This window comes from Malaclemys terrapin, chromosome 17 (assembly GCF_027887155.1).
Source record: "Malaclemys terrapin pileata isolate rMalTer1 chromosome 17, rMalTer1.hap1, whole genome shotgun sequence".
NCBI lineage: Eukaryota > Metazoa > Chordata > Testudines > Emydidae > Malaclemys > Malaclemys terrapin.
The window spans coordinates 25,798,312-25,823,262 of record NC_071521.1 but is presented as its reverse complement, the minus strand read 5'-3'; the positions used below and the strand labels follow the sequence as shown (position 1 = coordinate 25,823,262).

General features: G+C 47.6%; 1 protein-coding gene across 4 annotated transcripts in view; it reads left to right on the top strand.

The window, feature by feature from the left end:
* The window catches only part of PNPLA7 (patatin like phospholipase domain containing 7), a 408,012-nt gene that overhangs the window by 16,118 nt on the left and 366,943 nt on the right, over positions 1–24,951 (top strand). For all 4 annotated transcript variants that reach the window (XM_054007693.1, XM_054007690.1, XM_054007692.1 and 1 more), the window contains exons 3-6: positions 1,377–1,451; positions 2,913–3,000; positions 19,309–19,391; positions 24,034–24,122. In XM_054007693.1, coding sequence (XP_053863668.1) covers positions 1,377–1,451; positions 2,913–3,000; positions 19,309–19,391; positions 24,034–24,122 — 335 coding nt within the window. The remainder of the gene's footprint in view (positions 1–1,376; positions 1,452–2,912; positions 3,001–19,308; positions 19,392–24,033; positions 24,123–24,951) is intronic.

The window sequence follows — 24,951 nt, the reverse complement described above, 5'->3', positions numbered from 1 at the left end:
CTAGAGTCTGCCATCTCAGGGTATTGTTGGATCACCAGGAAAGCACTTCTTCATCTATATCTGTCCCAGAGCTTGCTATTGTGGGTTTTGGATGTGGGCAAGTCTACCCTTATCTGAGCTTCTGCCATGTTAAGATTTGATTACTGCACTGTACTGCCCTTTATATACAGATGCATCTTAAACTGATCTGGATACTGAAGTTGTTGCTTATTAAGGAGCATATCTTGCTGGGAGCACGAGACATCAGTGACTCTGCATGTCACCTGTTGGTTCTGGAGTAGAGTTTAAGGTGTTTGCTGTCAACTATAAACCCCTAAATGGCTTGGTTCCTGCTTATAGGGCCTTGCAAGTTTCCTCTCCTGGGCCACAGCTGTGGTTAGTGAAGGTGCCTGAATTGAGGTCCCCTTGGTTTAAAAAAGGAGGAGATGCTGACAAGACATTTTCTTTGAGGGTCCTTGACTTTGGAACTCGTTCCTTGTGATGCTTCTTGGGGATACCCAGGGTTCTGAGGCATCACCCGCCCTTAGAGATAAGTTACGCTGTCTGCTCATCTCTGTGAAAGATCCAGGGTGTCTGTTTGTACCCATAGAGATCTCAGAGCAAACCATTGTCCTTATTCATAGGCAGGACATCCTCCTGTTTGTTCTTTTTGTTTTCTGTATACTCCTTTCTTGTAGATTTTGTCATCTCTTAATCGATATCTGGCTCAGTATGCAAATAGGCCTCCATTGTGGAGCAGACACTACAGATATGACCAGACAGGGAGGTCTAAGCATCTGTTACCTTCTGCCTGAAAGGAACCTGTCTGCGGCAGGTCAAGGTTCTTACCTTAAGAACATAATATTCAGTATCGATACATAATTTCTTAACTATTATACTTGCATACATTTTGCAATGATTATGATGACCGTTAGTAGAGACCTTACATGCCACCTTTGGTGAAGTACTATGTATGTCCCTGACCCAAGGGATCCCTGTAAAACCTCATGTGCCCTCTGCCAGTTGGCATCAAGAGGTCCCTGAGTCACACTCCTTCTCCACCTTGGCCTGAAATAGCCCAGGTCTTTTGACCATCAGGGTACCCAGACTTTTGGGGAGGGAGGAACATAAGGGCTGGTATTTGTGGATGAGACTGTTTATTTTATCCCTGGTTGTTTTGAAGTTACTTCACACAATCTGATAGATCCTTAAGCGCCTTACTGTGTGGTTGAAAGGAGGACACTATATAAATGTAAGAAAATTACTTTGGATGCATGAGACCAGATATGGAGAAACTGTTACTGAGATTTCTTGCTATGTGTACAGAGAGTCTTTTAAAGAACCTTCAGTTTTTGCAAGCTTTTTCCTTAATTGTTCCCTTTCCGTTCTTGCTTTAGGCTGGAATCCCAGTGGGCATAGATCTACGAACACGAGTTCTTCAGTTCGTAGAAGACAGAATGCAAACTACTATGGTAATATACAACTTTAATTGATTGGATGCAAGATAAAATGTATGTATAAATAGCCTCCTGTGTATCATTCCTCAGGTACAGTCAGTACTCCTGGGGGAATTCTGTGCCAAAAAATAAAAAATTCTGTGCACAATATTTTAAAATACTGCAAAATTCTGTGTATTTTATTTGTCAAAATAACACAATATAATCATACCGGTTTCAATTATTTTGGTAATTTATTTCCAAAATACCTGTCAAGAACTATGTCTTTAACAGTACAGACAACAAAAAAGATTCAAGAAATGTTTTTGACAAATAGATTCCTTACTAGGCATATTAATACAGAACTTTGAGTAATAATTCATTTAAACGACAATTCAGAAATGTATCTTCTGTACCCCTCAGAAGCAGTGCAAAGGCTTGGGGGAGTCAGGGGTAACGGAGGAGCTGAGGGATAGGGAAGTAATTGCTCAGAAGCAGCCTGGGAGTGAACCTGGAGGGTTGTTGGGTGTGGGTGGGAGAAGTATGGAACAGAGGTTTTTTGGGGAGAGAGATTGTTAGGGAGTTGGGGAGCCTCCCCCATGCTGACCCTGGCTGACCACTAGCCTCTCCCATTCAGTCAGGCACATCTGCCCCTGTTCCCATGTGTCCCTGCACTGCCCCTCAATCACCCTTCCACCACCTGTCCCCATGTGTCCCTGCACTTTCCTTCCCCTGTTCCCATGCTCCCCCTCCCTTGGTCCCCATTTGGCCCTGCACACCCCCACCCCCAGTGTCCCTGCACCCCCACTTCCATTTAGTCTCCACTTTAGTCTACTCCCCTCACTAGCCCCTTTGACCCTCTGTGACCCCCCCCCCCAACAGCCCCGTATGCTCTGCTCTGTCTGTCCCCCCATATCCCATTTTCCTCACTTGACCTCACAGCCAGGTCTCTATGAGAAAATCAGTCTCTGCTTTCTCCCTGTCAGCTGCTGGCTGCTACAGTGAGCTGGCTGCCCTCTGTTTTGGTGCCACAGCAGCCCCTGTTGAGTGAAAGGTGCAACTGCAGTGCTTCTCCGGCAGAATGTATTTTCTGTGGAGAAAAAAAATAAAATCTGTGCAGTGGTGCAGAATTCCCCCAGGAGTAAGTCAGAGCTTGAGTGGATTATGTGATCTCACATTACTGCAATGCATGAAGTGGAGTTTCAATTTCTGGTTTTCACCCCATGTGCTACCTACTTACTCAATTCATAAGTCCTTCAAATAGAAGCAGAGGATCCCTGGTGTATGTGTGTGGGAGGGAGACTGTGAAATTGTTTAAATGCTTCAGTACTTAGTTATATCACAGTTGAGTCACTTTTTTTTCTTTTCCAAAATGAGGATTTCTGAACATGCCCTGAGTTTCCACATTCATACCTTGCTGAGTGTTTGCTGTAGGATTTACCAAAATTTTAAGGAATATTTTAATTATTCACTCTTTTTCCTAACCTCTCCCCACAGCTAACTGGAATAATAATTGGAGCTGCAGTGGCATTGCCCCTTATAGGGATTTTTGTGTTTGTCGTTTACAGAAAGGTGAAGCAATCTAGTAAGTACTCAACTTGCTACACATGTTTTAAAACAGAATCTTCTCAGTGGTTTCTTTTGCCCTACTATTTCCTTAATCTAATATGATAGAGCCAGTGCTTGTTCTGGAGGTAATGATTCAAGCAGGAAAATAGCCTTAAAAGGACACAGAATTTGTGTTGCATTGCTGATTGTGCTAACTGTCCAAGTGCATACAGTGTTCAGGAAGCTTAAAATTAGGTGGGTTTAGTTCCTTTAGCATATAATAAACTCCATGGCATCACAATCAATATGTAAATAACTTGGTGTAATCAGGAAATGTCACTGAGTTTGAGTGGGACAGAGGTGAAAATTGGGGGCATCCTTGTGAGGGACAACTGACAGATCCAGTGCACAGCTATAGAAGGAGTTCTGATCTTTGGGAGAGAGGTGAAAGGCCCTGCATGGCCTTTTAAAAAAATTAAATTTATAATAACTGTTTCTTGTGCTCTGGTATTGGAGACATGTTAAGTTCCTTCTTCAGCTGTCTGTTCTCTGGCCTGGCCTGTCGGAGCAGAAATGGCATAAATGAGACAACATGTGGTGGATCAGAGTCCAAATTCTAGACATTGTATCTCCGTGGCCATCAGGGACTGAAAGTTCTATGGAGGCAGTATCCCTGGTGGCTGGGAGGAGGGCCCTTAGTATGGTTCTTGGGCCAACTTGCGGGCTGTTTTCAGGCTCCACAGAAAGTCTGCTGGCGGGATTCTTAGCCCTTCTCTCTCTTGACAGATCTAGAACTCATTCTCCTTCTCAACTTGCAAACATTCCTGAACTTTGCCGTGCATTTCCCTTCTCTGCTCTCCCTGCTTTGTGTTGAAACTTAGCCCTGGTCTACACTACGAGTTTAGGTCGAATTTAGCAGTGTTAGATTGATTTAACCCTGCACCCGTCCACACGACGAAGCCATTTTTGTTGACTTAAAGGGCTCTTAAAATCGATTTCTGTACTCCTCCCCAATGAGGGGATTAGTTCTGAAATCGACATCTCCAGGTCGAATTTAGGGTAGTGTGGATGCAAATCGACAGTATTGGCTTCCGGGAGCTATCCCAGAGTGCTCCATTGTGACCGCTCTGCACAGCACTTTCAACTCAGATGCACTAGCCAGGTACACAGCAAAAGCCCTGGGAACTTTTGAATTTCATTTCCTGTTTGGCCAGCGTGGCGAGCTCAACAGCACAGGTGACCATGCAGTCCCAGAATTGCAAAAGAGCTCCAGCATGGACCAAATGGGAGGTACTGGATCTGATCACTGTTTGGGGAGACGAATCCGTGCTATCAGAACTCGGTTCCAAAAGACAAAATGCCAAAATATTTGAAAAAATCTGCAAGGGCATGATGGACAGATGCCACAACAAAGACCCGCAGCAATGCCACGTGAAAATTAAGGTGCTCAGGCAAGCATACCAAAGAGGCAAACGGCCGCTCCGGGTCAGAGCCCCAGATGTGCCACTTCTGTGATGAGCTACATGCAATTCTAGGGGGGACCCCTACCACTGCCCCACCCCTGTCCATGGACACCTGCAAGGGGGGAGTCTCATGCAACAGGGATGATGATTTTGGGGACGAGGAAGATAACGCACAGCACGCAAGTGGAGAAACCATTCTCCCTGACAGCCAGGAACTGGTTATCACTCTGGAGCCAATACCCTCCCAACCCTCACAAGGTGGGCTCACGGACCATGAAGCCAGAGAAGGCACCTCTGGTGAGTGCACCTTTGTAAATATAATGCATGGTTTAAAAGCAAGTGTATTTAATGATTAATTTGCCCTGAAGACTTGGGATGCATTCGCAGCCAGTACAGCCCCTCCTTTTAAATGGCCAGCCCAACAGGTGCTTGGTATGGGAAAGGAGGGTGCTGCTGTTTGAAACCATTCCCACATGTTATGAAGGTTGAAGAAGCCGAGAGACTGTGGTTTACCATGGCTGCCTGCAAGCCAAATTCTTCTTCGAGTGCTTGCTCATATCCATTCCATTAGGTGTGTGCGCGCCGCGTGCACGATCGTCGGAAGATTTTCTACCCTAGCAACACCGGCGGGTCGGCTGTGGAGCCCCCTAGAGTGGCGCCTTCATGGCGCTGAATATATACCCCAGCCGACCTGGCGCCCCCTCAGTTCCTTCTTACCGCCCCTGACGGTCGTTGGAACTGTGGAGCGCTGCTTAGCTGTTCTCCACTCTCCCTAGCTTAGTTTGTTGTATCACAGTTATAGTTCTAGTTCTAGTTCTAGTGTTTATAGTTAAATAGTTAAATAGTTTAAAAGTTGTTCTAGTTGTTCTAAGTAGTTCAGGGGATTAAGGGGGTCGTCTCCCCCTTTCTCCCCCGGCCGTGGGGCCGGGCTCATGCCCAACGCTCCCGGCTTCAAGCAGTGCGCCTCCTGCGCTAAGCCTATGCCCACGAGCGACCCGCACGACTCCTGTCTGAAGTGCCTGGGAGAGTCCCATCAAACAGACAAGTGCAAGATCTGTAAGGCCTTTAGACCAAGGACCAAGAAGGAGCGGGACTTTCGGCTCCGGCAACTCCTGATGGAGGCGGCACTTAGTCCGGACGCTCCATCTACAAGTCAGGCCCCGGCAACTAGCACCTCGGTGCGCAGTGCCCCGGCGGCACCGGCTATGACGACCACGCGAGTGGCGTCAGACAAGCCTCCCCGGCACCGGACCTCGTCGGCACCGCAAGCAGTGCCTCGGCTCCGGTCATTATCCCCGGGGCATAAAAAAGCCCATAAGACGGGGACATCCGTGCCGAAGACGCCGGCTCCCCCAGTGCCGGGGGTAGAGCCGCGTCCGCCGGTGGAGCACCGGAAACAGGTGCCTCCAGCACCGTCGACTCCGGCGCCGAGGCCGTTGAGTCCGGTGCAGATAGCGTCTCCACCGAGACCGGCGGTGATACAGTGCCTCCCGTCGACTCCAGAGACCTTCGCGGTGGCGAGAGACTTAATAGCTCTCACGGAGCCGGCACCGCCTCAACCACCGGCACCGACTGCACCGTTGACTCGCCCGGTCCAGTCGAGGGGGAAACCTGCCTTGATGCGCCCTCCATCGCAAGGGCTGGAACCTCGGCACCGATCCAGGTCCCGAACCAGGTCCCCACGCCGCTCGCAGTCCTGGCACCGAATATCGCCTCGGCACCGGTCGTACTCGCGGCCAAGATCTTCTTCGCGGCACCGCTCTACGTCTCGGCACCGCTATGATCGTCGGCACCGATCAACGTCGAGACGTAGTTCTCGGCACCGCTACGGTCGACGCTCGACGTCGAGAGGCCGCTCCCGGCACCGGGCATACTCCAGGTCCTCGTCGAGGTCCAGATCCGACTCCCGGCACCGACGAGGTCATCGGCACCGATCGCCGGCACCGTGTAGAGATAGATCATCTCCGGACCGGCACCGTGCGGCACCGCAGCCAATGGGAATCGTCTCGACGCTCTCGGCACCGCCGTGGCCATCGAGATCGGTGTCCCACTCCTCGGAGGACCTCTCGAGATCGGCATACCCCCCTCAGGGGCAAGCCGAGGAACAGGACTTGGGACATTGGCAGGACACGACAGGGGACCATTCTCATGGCCCATCTCACTGGTCGTTTTGGACCCCGTGGGCGTACCATCAGGCGCAAGGGGCTCCAATTGCTTCGACCTCTCGCTCCGGTCACTCCATCAGAGGGGCCCCGGAGTCCACCATTTCTCGGCCTCCGCCAGGGGGCATGGAGGCTTCTGGGTCCGCACCACCTGACGCCCTGGACCCAGGCACAGGTGATGCTCCAGCCCAGGAACAGGGAGACCAGGACCAGCCCTTGGATCCTGTTCCACCGGAGGCATCTTCCTCTTCTTCTCCGGATGAGGCAGTGGCGGGCACATCGTGCACAGGCCCACCTCCAATAGATCTTCGGGCTCACCAGGATCTTCTGCGCAGGATGGCCCGTAATATGGACCTGCAGGCGGAGGAGATAGTGGAGGTGCACGACCCGATCGTGAATATCCTTGGAGCGGATGCCCCATCGAGGGTGGCGTTACCCCTGATCCGCACGATTCAAACGAATGCGGATACGATATGGCAAACTCCTGCCTCTATCCCACCCACAGCGAGAGGGGTGGAAAGGAAATACTTTGTCCCGTCTAAGGACTACGGGTACTTGTATACCCACCCCCAACCGTGTTCACTGGTGGTGGAATCAGTGAACGCACGAGAGCGCCACGGCCAGCAGGCTGCAGCGCCTAAATCAAAAGAGGCTAAGCGGCTCGATTTGTTTGGCCGTAAGGTTTACTCAGCCGGAGGGCTGCAACTTAGAGCGGCGAACCAACAGGCGCTACTGAGCCGCTACAATTTTAACTCCTGGAACTCTATGGGGAAGTTTAAGGAGTTGATTCCCCAGGAGTCCAGGGAAGAGTTTGGAGCCATGGTAGAGGAGGGCAAGAAGGTGGCTCGGACCTCCTTGCAGGCCTCCTTGGACATAGCAGACTCAGCTGCGAGGACCCTGGCTTCGGGTATCGCTATGCGCAGGATCTCCTGGCTTCAGGTTTCGGGTTTGCCTCCGGAGCTGCAGCAAACCCTACAGGATCTGCCCTTTGAGGGACATGGATTGTTCTCAGACAAGACGGACTCTCGCCTGCAGAGCCTCAAGGACTCGAGAACAATCATGCGCTCCCTGGGGATGCATGTTGTGGGCCCTCAGCGCAGACCATTTAGGCCGCAGCCGCAGCCTCAGCGCTTCTACCCCCCCCCCCCCCGCCTCGTCAGAGACAAGACTCGGCCCGGAGGCGAGGGCGAGGTGGTAGGAGAAGATGGGCTGGCCCTCAACCCGGTCAGAACCAGGGGCCACCAAGACCACCTTCAGGTCCTAGACAGAACTTTTGAAGGTGCGGTCGAGGACGGCGCCCCAGTCATCCCCCAGGATCCAGCCCCCTCCTTTCAGGATCGTCTCTCCCACTTCCACCGCGCTTGGTCCCTTATAACTTCGGACTGTTGGGTCCTCCGCACGGTGGAGAGGGGATACGCTATCCAGTTTTCTTCTATCCCCCCCCTCCGACCCCCCTTCCCCGTCCCTCTTCAGGGACCCTTCTCACGAGCAACTTCTTATACAGGAGGTTTCTACGCTCCTGGCCATGGGGGCCATAGAGGAGGTTCCAATAGAGTTAAGGGGCAGGGGATTTTATTCCCGTTACTTCCTGATCCCCAAGTCCAAAGGAGGTCTGCGGCCCATCTTGGACTTGCGCGGACTCAACAAATTCGTAGTAAAGTTGAAGTTCCGCATGGTCTCTTTGGGGGCCATTATCCCTTCCCTCGATCCTGGAGACTGGTTCGCCGCCCTCGACATGAAAGACGCATACTTTCACATCTCAATTTACCCACCTCACAGACGCTTCCTGCGATTCGTGGTAAACGCGGTGCACTACCAATTTGCAGTCCTTCCCTTCGGCCTATCCTCGGCCCCAAGAGTGTTCACGAAATGTATGGCTGTCGTGGCAGCGTACCTTCGTCGGCAAGGGATACAGGTGTTCCCGTACCTAGACGACTGGCTGGTACGCGGTCGCACCAAGGAGCAAGTTCAAGCTCACGTCCACATAATAGTGCACACATTCAACGAGTTGGGCATCCTACTCAACAAGGACAAATCCACTCTAGAACCTACCCAGAGAATAGAATTCATAGGCGCAGTTCTAGACTCCAGACGTGCACAAGCCATCCTACCAGACAACCGATTTGGCACCATCACGAGCCTCATTCAAGGGCTCCAGGCGTTCCCAACTACCACGGTGAGGTCGTGCCTTACCCTGCTGGGTCACATGGCTTCCTGCACGTACGTAACCAGGCATGCCAGACTTCGGCTTCGCCCACTCCAGACCTGGGTGTCGTCAATATATCGACCACATCGGGACAGCCTGAACATGGTGGTCACAGTCCCGATCTCGGTCCTGACCTCCCTCACCTGGTGGCTAGATCACAATGTGGTCTGCGAGGGGATGCCATTTCACGCCCCACAACCCTCTCTGCACCTGGTCACAGACGCTTCATCTCTGGGTTGGGGCGCCCATCTCAACGAACACCATACCCAGGGCCTGTGGACTGCACCCCAGCTAGCCCTGCACATCAATGTTCGGGAACTGATGGCGGTGCACCTGGCGTGCCAGGCATTTCTCAACCTCCTACGTGGCCGATGTGTGTTAGTTCTCATCGACAACACCACGGCCATGTTTTACATCAACAAGCAAGGAGGAGCACGTTCGTCAATTCTATGCCAAGAGGCCATTCGCCTGTGGGACTTCTGCATCGCCCACTCAATCCATCTCACGGCATCGTTCCTCCCTGGAGTCCAGAACACTCTAGCGGACCGACTCAGCAGGTCCTTCCAGACACACGAGTGGTCTATCCGTCCGGACATCATACATTCCATCTTCCAAAAGTGGGGGTTTCCCCAGATAGACCTGTTTGCATCTCGAGACAACAGGAAGTGCCACGTGTTCTGCTCCCTACAAGGTCGAGCTCCGGGCTCCCTCTCGGATGCGTTTCTCCTTCCCTGGAAAGACCACCTGTTTTATGCCTTCCCTCCGTTTCCTCTGGTCCACAAGGTACTGCTCAAATTGCGCAGAGACCAGGCACAGGTAATTCTGATCGCTCCAGCGTGGCCGAGACAACATTGGTACACCACACTGTTGGAACTCTCGGTTCAGACACCGATCCCGCTTCCGTTGTGTCCGGATCTCATCTCTCAGGACCACGGCCGGCTGCGTCACCCCGACCTGCAATCACTCCACCTCACGGCGTGGCTGCTCCATGGTTCACCCAGGCAGAGCAGCAATGCTCGCACTCTGTCCAACAGATTCTGCTGAGCAGTAGGAAGCCCTCAACACGCACCACGTACCTGGCCAAGTGGAAGCGGTTCTCCTGTTGGTGCGAACAACGAGCCATGTCCCCGTTGCAGGCACCCATTCCTCTCATTTTGGAATATCTCCTCTCCCTAAAACAGCAGGGGTTGGCGATATCTTCAATTAGAGTTCACCTGGCCGCTATATCGGCCTTTCACCCAGGGGAACTCGCGTCCTCGGTATTCTCTAACCCGATGGTCGTTAGATTCCTCAAGGGCTTAGACCGGATGTACCCACAACAACGTCAGCCCGTTCAGACGTGGGACCTCAACCTGGTTCTCTCCAAGCTCACAGGTCCTCCATTCGAGCCACTGGCCACCTGTTCACTTTTGTACCTATCCTGGAAGACAGCCTTCCTTGTAGCCATCACCTCAGCAAGGCGCGTTTCTGAACTCAGGGCGCTTACATCCGAGCCCCCTTATACAGTTTTCCATAAGGATAAAGTGCAGCTTCGTCCACATCCTGCCTTTCTCCCTAAGGTGGTTTCTCCTTTTCATATCAACCAGGACATCTTTCTCCCGGTCTTTCATCCCAAACCACATGCCACTCGCCAGGATCAACGTTTGCATTCCCTGGACGTACGAAGGGCCCTGGCCTTCTATATTGACCGCACAAAGCACTTTAGAAAGACGACGCAACTCTTCGTTGCAGTGGCCGACCGAATGAAAGGCTCACCGGTCTCCTCACAACGCCTATCCTCCTGGATTACGTCTTGCATCCGGACTTGCTATGACCTGGCAGGTGTCTCAGCACCGCACCTCACCGCTCACTCCACGAGGGCCCAGGCTTCCTCGACGGCTTTCCTGGCACAAGTTCCGATCCAGGACATTTGTAGAGCAGCGGTTTGGTCATCAGTCCACACATTTACAGCTCACTATGCACTAGTGCAGCAGTCCAGAGACGATGCTGTTTTCGGATCAGCGGTTTTGCACACAGCAATGTCTCACTCCGACCCCACCACCTAAGTTGGGCTTGGGAGTCACCTAATGGAATGGATATGAGCAAGCACTCGAAGAAGAAAAGACGGTTACTCACCGTTGTAACTGTTGTTCTTCGAGATGTGTTGCTCATATCCATTCCAAACCCGCCCCCCGTCCCCACTGTCGGAGTAGCCGGCAAGAAGGAACTGAGGGGGCGCCGGGTCGGCTGGGGTATATATTCAGCGCCATGAAGGCGCCACTCTAGGGGGCTCCACAGCCGACCCGCCGGTGTTGCTAGGGTAGAAAATCTTCCGACGATCGTGCACGCGGCGCGCACACACCTAATGGAATGGATATGAGCAACACATCTCGAAGAACAACAGTTACAACGGTGAGTAACCGTCTTTTCTGTTGCCCGGCCCTGCGTGTGTGATCTCTCACACCAAACCGGCAGGTCCTCAATATAAGAGGCAAAATGCGACCTTGTACTGAAAGCATCTGTGCTATGTAATGTTAACAGCTTGGTTCACCGTGAAAGAGTCTACCCATTGTTCTCTAAAATGTGTCTTTTTAAATACTACTCTCCCTTTTTTTTCCTCCTGCAGCTGCAAATGTTTCAACGCTCCCCCATCATCTCCGTTCCAGATGCTAGCGCAGATAAGAAGGCGAAAAAAACGCACTCACGATGAAATGTTCTCTGAGCTCATGCAGTCCTACTGCACTGAAATAGCTCAGCAGAATGTGTGGAGGCAAACAATGTCAGAGTCCAGGAAAGCAGAAAATGAATGAGAGGACAGGAGGGACAAGCAAGATGAAAGATGGCGGCAGCGCGATGAGAGGAGGCAGGATGCAATGCTGAGGCTACTGGGGGATCAAACTGATCATAGAATCATAGACTATCAGGGTTGGAAGGGACCTCAGGAGGTCATCTAGTCCAACCCCCTCCTCAAAGCAGGACCAATCTCCAACTAAATCATCCCAGCCAGAGCTTTGTCAAGCCTGACCTTAAAAAGCTCTAAGGAAGGTGTCAAGGCTCCTTCCCCATTCTGAACTTTAGGGTACAGATGTGGGGGCCTGCATGAAAACTTCTAAGCTTAACTACCAGCTTAGATCTGGTCTGGTGCCACCACTCCAATGTGCTAATTCCCTTCCCTGGGTAGCCTTGAGAGACTCTTCACCAATTCCCTGGTGAATACAGATCCAAACCCCTTGGATCTTAAAACAAGGAGAAATTAACCATCCCCCCTCCTCTCTCCCACCAACTCCTGGTGGATCAAGATCCAACCCCCTTGGATCTAAAAAGATAAAATCAAGCAGGTTCTTAAAAAGAAGGCTTTTAATTAAAGAAAAAGGTCAACATCATCTCTGTAAAATCAGGATGGAAAATAACTTTACAGGGTAATCAAACTTAGAGCCCAGAGGACCCCCCTCTAGCCTTAGGTTCAAAGTTACAGCAAACAGAGGTAAACACCCTAGTAAAAGGTACATTTACAAGTTGAGAAAACAAAGATAAATCTAACACGCCTTCCCTGGCTGTTTACTTACAAGTTGGAAATATGAGAGACTTGTTCAGAAAGATTTGGAGAGCCTGGATTGATGTCTGGTCCTTCTTAGTCCCAAGAGCGAACTCTCCCCAAAACAAAGAGCACAAACAAAAGCCTTCCCCCCACCAAGATTTGAAAGTATCTTGTCCCCTTTTTGGTCCTTTGGGTCAGGTGTCAGCCAGGTTACCTGAGTTTCTTAACCCTTTACAGGTAAAAGGATTCTGGAGTCTCTGGCTAGGAGGGATTTTATAGTATTGTACACAGGAGGGCTGTTACCCTTCCCTTTATAGTTATGACAGAAGGAGATTCCACCACCTCCCTAGGTACCCATTCCAGTGCTTCACCACCCTCCTAGTGAAAAAGTGTTTCCTAATATCCAACCTAAACCTCCCCCACTGCAACTTGAGACCATTGCTCCTTGTTCTGTCATCTGGTACCACTGAGAACAGTCTATATCCATCCTCTTTGGAACCCCCTTTCAGGTAGTTGAAAGCGGCTATCAAATCCCCCCTCATTCTTCTCTTCTGCAGACTAAACAATCCCAGTTCCCTCAACCGCTTCTCATAAGTCATGTGTTCCAGCCCCCTAATCATTTTTGTTGCTCTCTGCTGGACTCTTTCCAATTTTTCCACATCCTTCTTGTAGCGTGGGGCCCAAAACTGGACACAGTACTTCAGATGAGGCCTCACCAATGTCGAATAGAGGGGAACGATCACATCCCTTGATCTGCTGGCAATGCCCCTACTTATACAACCCACAATGCTGTTAACCTTCTTGGCAACAAGGGCACACTGTCGACTCATATCCAGCTTCTCGTCCACTGTGACCCCTAGGTCCTTTTCTGCAGAACTGCTGCCTAGGCATTCAGTACCTAGTCTGTAGCAGTGCATGGGATTCTTCCGTCTTAAGTGCAGGACTCTGCACTTGTCCTTGTTGAACCTCATCAGATTTCTTTTGGCCCAATCCTCTAATTTGTCTAGATCCCTCTGTATCCTATCTCTATCCTCCAGTGTATCTACCACTCCTCCCAGTTTAGTGACATCTGCAAACTTCCTGAGAGTGCAATCCATGCCATCCTCCAGATCATTAATGAAGATATTGAACAAAACCGGCCCAAGGACCGACCCTTGGGGCATTCTGCTTGATACCGGCTGTCAGCTAGACATGGAGCCATTGATCACTACCCGTTGAGCCTGACGACCTAGCCAGCTTTCTATCCACCTTATAGTCCATTCATCCCTCCCATATTTCCTTAGCTTGCTGGCAAGAATACTGTGGGAGACCGTAGCAAAAGCTTTGCTAAAGTCAAGGAATAACGCATCCACTGCTTTCCCCTTATTCTCAGAGCCAGTTTTCTCCTCATAGAAGGCAATTAGGTTAGTCAGGCATGACTTGCCCTTGGTGAATTCATGCTGACTGTTCCTGATCACTTTCCTCCCTCTAAGTGCTTCAGATTTGATTCCTTGAGGACCTGCTCCATGATTTTTCCAGGGACTGAGGTGAGGATGACTGGCCTGTAGTTCCCCGGATTCTCCTCCTTCCTTTTTTTAAAGATGGGCACTACATTAGTCTTTTTCCAGTCATCAGGCGATTGCCATGAGTTTGCAGAGCCATTGACCATTATCTTTGAAATCACATCCACCAACTCCTTTAGCACCCTCGGATGCAGCTAGGCAGAAACCCCATGGATTCGTGTTCATCCAGCTTTTCTAAATAGTCCCGAACCACTTCTTTCTCCACGGAGGGCTGGTCACCTCCTCCCCATGCTGTGCCGCTCAGTGCAGCGGTCTGGGAGGTGACCTTGTTCGTGAAGACAGAGGCAAAAAAAGCATGGAGTACATTAGCTTTTTCCACATCCTCTGTCACTAGGTTGCCTCCCTCATTCAGTAAGGGGCCCACGCTTTCCTTGACTTTCTTCTTGTTGCTAACATTCCTGAAGAAACCCTTCTTGTTTCTCTTAACATCTCTTGCTAGCTACAACTCCAAGTGTGATTTGGCCTTCCTGATTTCACTCCTGCATACCCGAGCAATATTTTTATACTCCTTCCTGGTCATTTGTCCAATCTTCCAATTCTTGTAAGCTTCTTTTTTGTGTTTAAGATCAGCAAGGATTTCACTGTTAAGCCAAGCAGGTCACCTGCCATATTTACTATTCTTTCTACACGTCGGAATGGTTTGTTCCTGCAACCTTAATAAGGATTCTTTAAAATACAGCCAGCTGTCCTGGACTCCTTTCCCCTTCATGTTGTTCTCCCAGGGGATCCTGCCCATCAGTTCCCTGAGGGAGTCAAAGTCTGCTTTTCTGAAGTCCAGGGTCCGTATTCTGCTGCTCTCTTTTCTTCCTTGTGTCAGGATCTTGAACTCGACCATCTCATGGTCACTGCCTCCCAGGTTCCCATCCACTTTTGCTTCCCCTACTAATTCTTCCCTGTTTGTGAGCAGCATGTCAAGAACAGCTCTGCCCCTAGTTGGTTCCTCCAGCACTTGCACCAGGAAATTGTCCCCTACACTTTCCAAAATCTTCCTGGATTGTCTGTGCACCGCTGTATTGCTCTCCCAGCAGATAACATGGTGATTAAAGTCTCCCATGAGAACCAGGGCCTGCGATCTAGCAACTTCTGTTAGTTGCTGGAAGAAAGCCTTGTGCACCTCATCCCCCTGGTCTGGTGGTCTATAGCAGACTCCACCACGACATCACCCTTGTTGCTTACACTTCTAAACTTAATCCAGAGACTTTAAGGTTTTTCTGCAGTTTCATACTGGAGCTCTGAGGAGTCATACTACCCTTTTACATACAAGGTAACTCACACACCTTTTCTGCCCTGTCTGTCGTTCCTGAACAGTTTATATCCATCCATGACAGTACTCCAGTCATGTGAGTTATCCCACCAAGTCTCTGTTATTCCAATCACGTCATAGTTCCTTGACTGTGCCAGGACTTCCAGTTCACCCTGCTTTTTTCCCAGGCTTCTTGCATTTGTATATGGGCTCTTAAGATAACTCGCCGATCGTCCCATTTTCTCAGTATGAGACGGGAGTCCTCCCCTCTTGCGCTCTCCTGCTTCTGCTTCCTCCCGGTATCCCATTTCCCCATTTACCTCAGGGCTTTGGTCTCCTTCCCCCGGTGAACCTAGTTTAAAGTCCTCCTCACTTCATTGCCTCTGCAAGTGGTGATCGAAGTGGGGAGGGCGGTTGGCTTACAGGGAAGTAGAGTGAACCAACGGGGTGGGTTTTCATCAAGGAGAAACAAACAGAACTGTCCCACCGTAGCCTGGCCAGTCATGAAACTGGTTTTCAAAGCTTCTCTGATGCGTAGCGCACCCTGCTGTGCTCTTCTAATCGCCCTGGTGTCTGGCTTCGCGTAATCAGTGGCGAGGCGATTTGCTTCAACCTCCCATCCCACCATAAACATCTCCCCCATACTCTCACAGATATTGCTGCTTGGTGTGTGCTCCACAATACTTGTTACGCTGAGGTGTAACCGAGTCAGGAAACTGCGCCAGCACGCTTTTAAACGTCCAAATGCACATTCTACTACCATTCTGCACTTGCTCAGCCTATAGTTGAACAGCTCCTTACCACTGTCCAGGGTGCCTGTGTTTGGCTTCATGAGCCATGGCATTAAGGTGTAGGCTGGATCCCCAAGGATAACTATAGGCATTTCAACATCCCCAACAGTTATTTTCTGGTCTGGGAAGTAAGTCCCTTCCTGCAGCTGTTCAAACAGACCAGAGTTCCTGAAGATGCAAGTGTCATGTACCTTTCCCGGCCATCCCACGTTGATGTCGGTGAAACGTCCTTTGTGATCCACCAGTGCTTACAGCACCATTGAAAAGTACCCCTTGCGGTTTATGTACCGGTGGTCCGGTGCCAAGATAGGGATATGCGTTTCGGCTATCGCCCCACCATAGTTAGGGAATCCCATTGCAGCAAAGCCATCCACTATGACCTGCACATTTCCCGGAGTCACTACCCTTGATAGCAACAGCTCAGTGATTGCGTTGGCTTCTTGGATCACAGCAGCGCCCACAGTAGATTTACCACTCCAAATTGTTTCCCGACTAACTGGTAGCTGTCTGGCGTTGCAAGCTTCTAGAGGGCTATTGCCACTTGCTTCTCAACTGTGAGGGCTGCTCTCATCTTGGTATTCTTGTGCTTCAGGGCAGGGGAAAGCAAGTCACAAAGTTCCATGAAAGTGCCCTTACGCGTGCGAAAGTTTCACAGCCACTGGGAATCCTCCCAGACCTGCAACACTATGCGGTCGCACCAGTCTGTGCTTGTTTCCTAGGCCCAGAATTGGCTTTCCACGGCATGAACCTGCCCCATTAGCACCATGATGTCCAAATTGCCAGGGCCCGTGCTTTGAGAGAAGTCTGTGTCCACGTCCTCATTGCTATCGTGATCGCACTGTCGTCGCCTCCTCGTCTGCTTTTGTAGGTTCTGCACATACTGCAGGATAATGTGCAAGATGTTTACAATGCTCACAACAGCAGTGGTGATCTGAGCCGGCTCCATGCTTGCTGTGGTATGGCGTCTGCAGGAGAGCAGTGTTGCAGCGGAAACGGTGGATGATGACAGATGCCACGAGAATATATATTTATACTGAACGACGAGAGGACCTGCAAGGTGGATTCATGGCACCAGGAGAGCAGAATTGCAGAGGAAGCAGTGGATGACTGAATTCATTTACTCTATTGAGCTCAGTCATCATTTACTCAACTGAGTTCATTTACAACAGCAGGAGAGCAGAGTTGAAGCAGAAGCGGTGGATGACGATGGTTTGCAGACCTACTGCACCGTCTGTTGCCAGCAGCACCCAGGACACAACAGCAGCAGTGATGGTGAGCTGAGCTGAGTGGGCTCCATGCTTGCCGTGGTATGGGGAAAAAAGGTGTGAAACGATTGTCGTCTGTTGCTTTCATGGAGGGAGGGGCGACTGATGACATGTACCCAAAAGCACCCGCGACAATGTTTTTGCCCCATCAGGAGCTTAACCCAGAATTTCAATGGGCAGCAGAGACTGCGGGAACTGTGGTATAGCTACCCACAGTGCACCACTCCGTGAGTCGACGCTAGCCACAGTATTGAGGACGTACTCCGCTGACCTACTGCGCTTAGTGGGGACATACACGATCGACTGTATAAAATTGCTTTCTAAAGATCGACTTCTATAAATTCGACCTAATTTCCTGGTGTAGACATACCGTTAGTGCATTTATAAATCTTATTGCACAAGTGAGGGGTGCCTATATCAAAGGGAAAAGCAGACAAACAGCATAGATTACTGCTGTTCTGTATTTCCAATATCAGGCAGTGCTAACAGCCCTTGGTTTCTTTTAATCCTTTTTTCGATTTCCCTCCTGTGCGTCTCCCGCTCCCAAGAGCTGTCTGAGCTCATCAGAGCTTCTCAAAGTATCACAAATGCTTTTTCAAGAGAGTTAAAAACAAAAAACAAGCCTTTTATCACCTCAATCACGAGGGTGAATGTGAACTGGTCAAACAAAGCTTTAACATCTGACTTTAGGTGAGTGTTTTTGACTGTTTGAAAATAAGACAGAGCTGAGAATAATTTTGGGGGCTTGATAGTTCAGGGGCTACATGGGAAATTTGAATTTCCCTTCAGTGAACTTCAGCTGTTTTATTTTCCTGCATCTCCTTCTGGGCTGCACCCTGTTATGGATAGGTGACTGTCATTGCACATCCTTTATGCTTCAGTAGTAGCCATGTAACCAACATAGGCGCCGACTCTGTGAGTGCTCCAGACCCACGGGAAAAAAAAGGTGGGTGCTCAGCACCTACCGGCCGCACCCCCACCCCCCGATCAGGTCCTCCCCCTAGTGCCTTCTGCCTGCTGGTGGCCCTGCTGATCAGCACATTCCCCTCCCCGCCCAGCACCTTCCGCCTGCTGGTGATCAGCTGTCCAGTGGCGTGCTGGAGGGAAGGGGGGCGGAGCGCGGGCAGGGTGCGCTCAAGGGCTGAGTTGGGGCAGGAAGAGGCAGGACGGAGCCTTGGGGGAATGGGTGGGGTGGGGTCTGGGGCAGAGCCGAGGGGGCACATTAGGAATTTGGCACCTCTGGTGACCAGCGTTGATCTGCCATAGCTGAGAGTTTTCTCTAGGATCTAACCATAGTCTGCTACAGGACTCAGAGAGCATAATTGCAGTCAGCATCTTTCTCACAGACTCTGTGCCTTCCTATGAGAGCAGGCCCTGCTCTAGATAAAGAGAAGCTTTGGAAATGGGAATGGTTCCTAAAATCGCCTGCTGCAGACAGCACGACTGGCAGTTATTCAGCACTATAGGGATTCTGCACCTATGACGTTAAAGCTGCTTGGAAAGTATGAATGAAACATCCTGCAAGGAGTAATACTTAAAAATCCTAATGTGTTTAGAGATCTACCTCTCTGTGGGGAGGGGATGGTGGGAAGAGACTTCTGGTACTGTCCTTATTTTCTCTTCCTCTCCTCACTAAGTATTATGATGACCTTCTCTTCTGAGAAGTAAGCACTGAACTTGGCTCCCTTTGGTCAGTGCTGCTTCCAGGACTGACTAGAAGTCTCACACTCTGGCTTCCCTACCATTTGTATTTTTGCTACCTCCTTAGTAGTTTTTGACCCCATGATATCTACAATCAAGGTTCCTTGGAATATATCCCATAATCAACTACATTGTGAGGCAAAAGTAACACAGGGTTAAATTAGTCTGTCAACTTGAACATAGGTAGTTCATCATCCCAAAAGAATGTTTGGACAGAATAGGTTTCTTTCTTGTCATTCATTTGAAATTGTACTGACAAAGAGGCGTGGGTTTTTGGTCTAGTCTCCAACAGGAACAGTTGAGAGTTTCACGTGAATTTCTATTAGTAATGTAAGTTGGATTCCAACTAGTGAGCAAGGTCAATGCATCTGCATGCTCCTCTTTCCCCTTGTTACAAACTATCTGCAGTTATTTGATGATCCTTTTGTGTTTCAGAACAACCTCAGCCGCAAGTGCCTCAGTACAGATTTCGCAAGAGAGACAAAGTAATGTTTTATGGGCGCAAGATCATGAGAAAGGTAAGTACATCTAATGGAGAGGGAAGGGAGGATGGAAAATAAAGATTAAAATTCAGGAAGATAAATGTGAATCCCCAGATGCCTGACCTGCTTACCATGGTTATTAGACCCAGCCCCACTGCATATTTTCAGAAGAGAAGTCTCTAATACGTTGGGATTGTCCTCCTGGATCAGACCATAAGTTTTGTAGTTAGTATCCTGTTAACAGGTAGTGGGTAATGCCTGATGTTTCAGAGCAAGTTCCTCTTTCCCCTAGGAAAGAATGCACTTTTCTAGTTTTGCAGGGCTGTGTGTGGAAGGGAAAGATTCCTTCCTAACTCTTATGGTTACCAGTTTTATAACCTGAGAGATGAGACATGATTGTCCCTGTCTTAGCATGCATAAGTATAAAACTTCACTAATAGTTCCTAAACTATCCAAAGTCCCCCTTTCTGTCCCTACTTTTTAAAATCAATTTCAAGTGTATGACTTGGTGACCTCCTAAAACCAATCTGTGTGTGAAGTTTTTTTTTTAAAACTAACTTATATGTTAAATGCTGAAAGAGCGAGAGAGACTTTAAAATGAACAATTCAGTTTCTTAGAAAAATGCTCCATCCTTGTTTCTATTTTTAGGGTTCTCTCTGTGTTTGTGGTCTTTTATTTTAAGCTGCTTAGATGGCATGGTGATCTAGAGAGCCAGAAAACTAGTTGACAGGTTTCAGAGTGGTAGCCATGTTAGTCTGTATCAGCAAAAAGAACAGGAGTTCTTGTGGCACCTGTATTTGAGCATAAGCTTTCGTGGGCTAAAACCCACTTCATCGGATGCATGCAGTGGAAAATACAGTAGGAAGATATATACACACACACAGAGGACATGAAAAAATGTGTGTTGCCATACTAACTATAACGAGAGTAATCAGTTAAGGTGGGCTATTATCAGCAGGAGAAAAAAAACGTTTGTAGTGATAATCAGGATGGCCCATTTCCAACAGTTGACAAGAAGGTGTGAGTAACAGTAGGGGAAAAAATTAGCATGGGGAAATAGGTTTTACTTTGTGTAATGACCCATCCACTCCCAGTCTTTATTTAAGCCTAATTTAATGGTGTCCAGTTTGCAAATTAATTCCAATTCTGCAGAGTCTGTTTTTGAAGTTTTTTTGTTGGAGTATTGCGACTTTGAGGTCTGTAATCGAGTGACCAGAGAGGTTGAAGTATTCTCTGACTGGTTTTTGAAGGTTGTAATTCTTGACGTCTGATTTGTGTCCATTTATTCTTGAAAGTTTAGTAAGGTAAATGGGGATTTGCATTTAAAATACTTTTACACTTATCAAAAAAACAAGCTTTTATGTTGCCCTTAAGATTCAAGCTCCTTAATGGGGCATGCATTTGAACTTGAAACTTACCGGTACTGTTACATTTGGAAATAAGATAATTAAAATGACTTCATCCTTCATATGAAAAAAACTGCTAAGACCTTGGTGTGATGGTTTATTCTTGATGTCTATTTAAACCAATAAACCTCATTAATACCCACAACAGCTCCTTACCCTTTAAGCGTAAGTGATGGCAGAGACTCTTGCTATCTTATCTTGCCAGGTAAAGTGTTCTTTATTTTTTAGTTTTAATCTGAATAACGTCATGGTAAAAACGGCATGGATAGGGTTCCTTGATTGTTTTATTTCTAGGACTATGTAATCAGTGCATGAGGTATAAGATAAATCAGGAAATGGAGAAATTAAGATTCTAACAGATGTGTTACACAGGCTGTCTTGTATTTGTGTGTATTATGGTTTTTCATGTAATGACATAAGGGATAATATATTGCGATAGCCATTTAACAAGGAATAGAAAATGTGACATGGGCATTGTGGCTGAGATCCCATTACTGTAGGAATCTTGGAGTTCTGACTTCTTCTTTTAACTGTGCTATCTAATGATCCTGTATCCAAAAAGTCTGTATATGTGGGAGAGAATAAGTATCTGGAGACCTGACCAGGAGGCTGTTCCATGTTCCCTATTTATTATTTATATTACCATAGTGCCTGGGTGGCCCACTCATGGACCAGGACCCCATTATGGTAGGTGCTGTACAAACCCAGAACGAAAAGACAGTTAACAATAAATTGAAAAGTGTGTGTGTCTGGGCAAACAGCATGTGTGTGCAGTGCATCTCTAGATAGGCAAAACGCTCAGGCTTGGTGCTGATTTCTACTGCTCATGCCCACTGTGCAATTTTCAAAAGTTCCTGAATCTTAAGTTCCAGACAGACTTTATTCAAGCTGAATTGTGAATAGACTCTTCAGTGACTTTTTGAGTCTGCATGCTGTGTTTCAAGTTTAAAAATTCACCTGTTTCCTGTATGGGAAAAATTATGACTGTAAGGTTTTACATCACAAACAGAATATGCATTCAACCATACCAAATTCCAGAATGGCGGACTGGATTGTCCTCAAACTTTTCACACAAAGATCAGACACCTTTGGGCAGGATAGACATGAGCACTTCCATCACAGAAGGATTTAAAAATAAAAAAAAAAACACGTGAATGATGAAAACAAGATAATAGTGGAACTGTTTTTCAAGCAGAATGGTAGAACTTGTTATTAAGTGACTCCTGTTATATTTGCAAACAAATTGCCTATTTTCGTATGGAAGCTTTCAGTAGCAGCAACGTCCTACTATTACTGTGACAGGCTCTGGGGTAAATCTTAACATCTCTCTGTGTGTTTTCTGCATCAGTGCTGTTTCCATAGACTTTGCCATTTTGAGACACTTTGCCAGGATTTGCCTTAGAGCTGCTTAACTGTCTGTCTTTGGCAGCTGTTCTATTTCTGGTGAAATGTCTGTCTGCCATGACATGCCTCTCTTGATCTTTGCAGTATTGTTTGTTGCAAATGCCAGTTCTTGCTATCTCACCATGCAGGACTTCTCAAGAGACTGGAGCAATTTCTTGCTTTGTTTGTGGGGAGAGTCCAGATTTCTAAGCCTTATGCCATTCCTGAAAGGACATCCTTAGCCAATTTGGCAAATATAGGTGTTCATTCTGAGTTCAGTCTTCCTAAATTCACTTTGATCCCAATTTTGTTCTTCTGCTGATTTCTTCAAACTGGCCACTCTTTCTCCAGAATGTGTGGTGGCTTTTTTTTTTTTTTTCTTTTTTCTCCCCCTACACTGGGATGGAGTGAATGTCCTATTGTTTCATATTGACATATTTTTGTAAAGAGGACATCTTGATTTTGAAGAAACAGTTTCCTCTCTTAGTAAAGAATGCAATTCAGTTTCCCATTTTTGGCTCACATTTCGCTTAATTGTGTGGTCTTCAACAGGCAAGAGAAAGCTTAACATCCGTATAACTCTATGCAAGGGGACATGGGAGGTATGGAGAAACAATCAGAATAAATACACGAGAAATAACTGTTTGTAAAAAATAAATGTATTATAGGTGGTCTAGTAGTGCTGTCTGACTAACACTTCCCATTGTAAGATCTGCTTTTGCAGTTGCTTTTAACTTTACCATACTTGAATTGTTTGGGCTGAAGTTTTGGATGCTGGGTATTCAGTCATTTCTGGGTAGGCATCTGGGGAAAATGTGTTGTTTTGCCCTTGTTTTTTTTTTTTTAAAGGCCAAAAAAAAAACCCCACAAACAAACCCCTTACAGCCCTTTCACTGAGATGCTCATATTGGAAAGCACTTTGTATTCCATATGGTAAAATCACCTTTTCTTTTTCTTCTGGGAATTTAGACCTGTGTTTATTTTTATTATTTGTCTGAAGGTATAAAGCAGGTGAAAGATAGTAGTTTCTGTCTGCTGTACTTCTGGTAAAGTTAAATTGCTGCATTTCTGATTTTATGATGCTTGGAGATATTGATGGCCCAGAGACCCACTTGTCTGTTGATACAAGAGATGAGACAGAGTCTGAAAATTCTCATTACAGAAGCATATAATGGAATTGAATTTCCTGAGGGATAAACAGGATATTTAAAAAATAAAAACTAGGAAGTTTTCTTGATCTTGCAATGTTTGCGTTCCTCCACTAAGTGGCACTCCAGTTACTGCATTTATTGTGCTATTTCAGTATTAGGACAGGTGTCCTCATTTATATATTTCACTAAAATGTATGAGTCTGTTCTTGGCATTGATTAAGTGTATCAGGTCTCAGTGCATCAGCATTAGTGATTGCCAGACTAATATTTACACTTTAAAAGAAGAACAGGAGTACTTGTGGCACCTTAGAGACTAACAAATTTATTAGAGCATAAGCTTTCGTGGACTACAGCCCACTTCTTCGGATGCATCCGAAGAAGTGGGCTGTAGTCCACGAAAGCTTATGCTCTAATAAATTTGTTAGTCTCTAAGGTGCCACAAGTACTCCTGTTCTTCTTTTTGTGGATACAGACTAACACGGCTGCTACTCTGAACACTTTAAAAGATTACTTCTATGTTTCTGGTGCTTGCAATTCTTGGACAGAAATGGTCTAAGTTTTTTCTGTATTTCCCATCACCATTATATTAATTGCTCACTAAAAAGTACGCATGCACTTAACTTTACATGGATTCCAGTGGTGCCACATGTGTGTGTGACTTTGCAGGATCAGGACCTTTAGCGGTTGTTGGAATTCTCTTGAAACAGATTTTTGTTTTGTTTTGTTGTTTCCTGTAGGTGACAACTCTCCCAAACTCTCTGGTTGGGAACATGGTGCCTCGTCAAAGAATGCGGAAAAGAGCAAAGGTTTTGTCTTTGGCTAAGAGGTACAGTTATGTGGTAATGGAGGTCCTGTGAATTGCTGTGGCCATGTACAGATGCAATTAACTTTATACTACAATTGTAGGAGTTCTAGTTTGGCTTCTGTGGCTCTAAGGGTGAAGGACTTCTATTTGTTTTGTAAACTTAGATTTCCAAGAGGCTCAGTCCGTCTCTGTTCATGTTGGGCTTTTGGATGACCAGCTTTTCTCATAAAGTAGTGAAGGTCTCATGGTTTCCAATGCATTTGCCCACTTTTCTGGCAAACACTGGATTAAAATGGAATAAATTCTACTCTACCCCAATAATGAAAGTTGCACTGGAAGTGGAAAGTGGGGAGGTTTGCAGTAGTTCTTAGCTGCTGTGCAGGTTTGTTCCATAGTCTCTAGAATGCACAGTGGCTCAAGGAGGAGTGCAGGGATAGAGCTGGTGATGAGCTATGAGGCATCAACTCTACCCAGAACTGTTGTGTGCTGTAGTGTCAGGCTTGTGTCTACCTCATTCTGGCTGGGCCCCCACACAGACTCCCTTTATTTGACCCTGGGTTGTGTCTAAGCCCTGAATCTGGATATGCCCTAGGAAATGTTCACTATTTTTTGCATAATGACAGGTTTCAGAGTAGCAGCCGTGTTAGTCTATATCCGCAAAAAGAACAGGAGTACTTGTGGCACCTTAGAGACTAACAAATTTATTAGAGCATAAGCTTATGCTCTAATAAATTTGTTAGTCTCTAAGGTGCCACAAGTACTCCTGTTCTTTTTACTATTTTTTGTGGGGTGGGGGAGGGAAAGGGAGATCTGTTAGAATTTTTTTTTTTTTTAAGTCTGTTGTTGGATT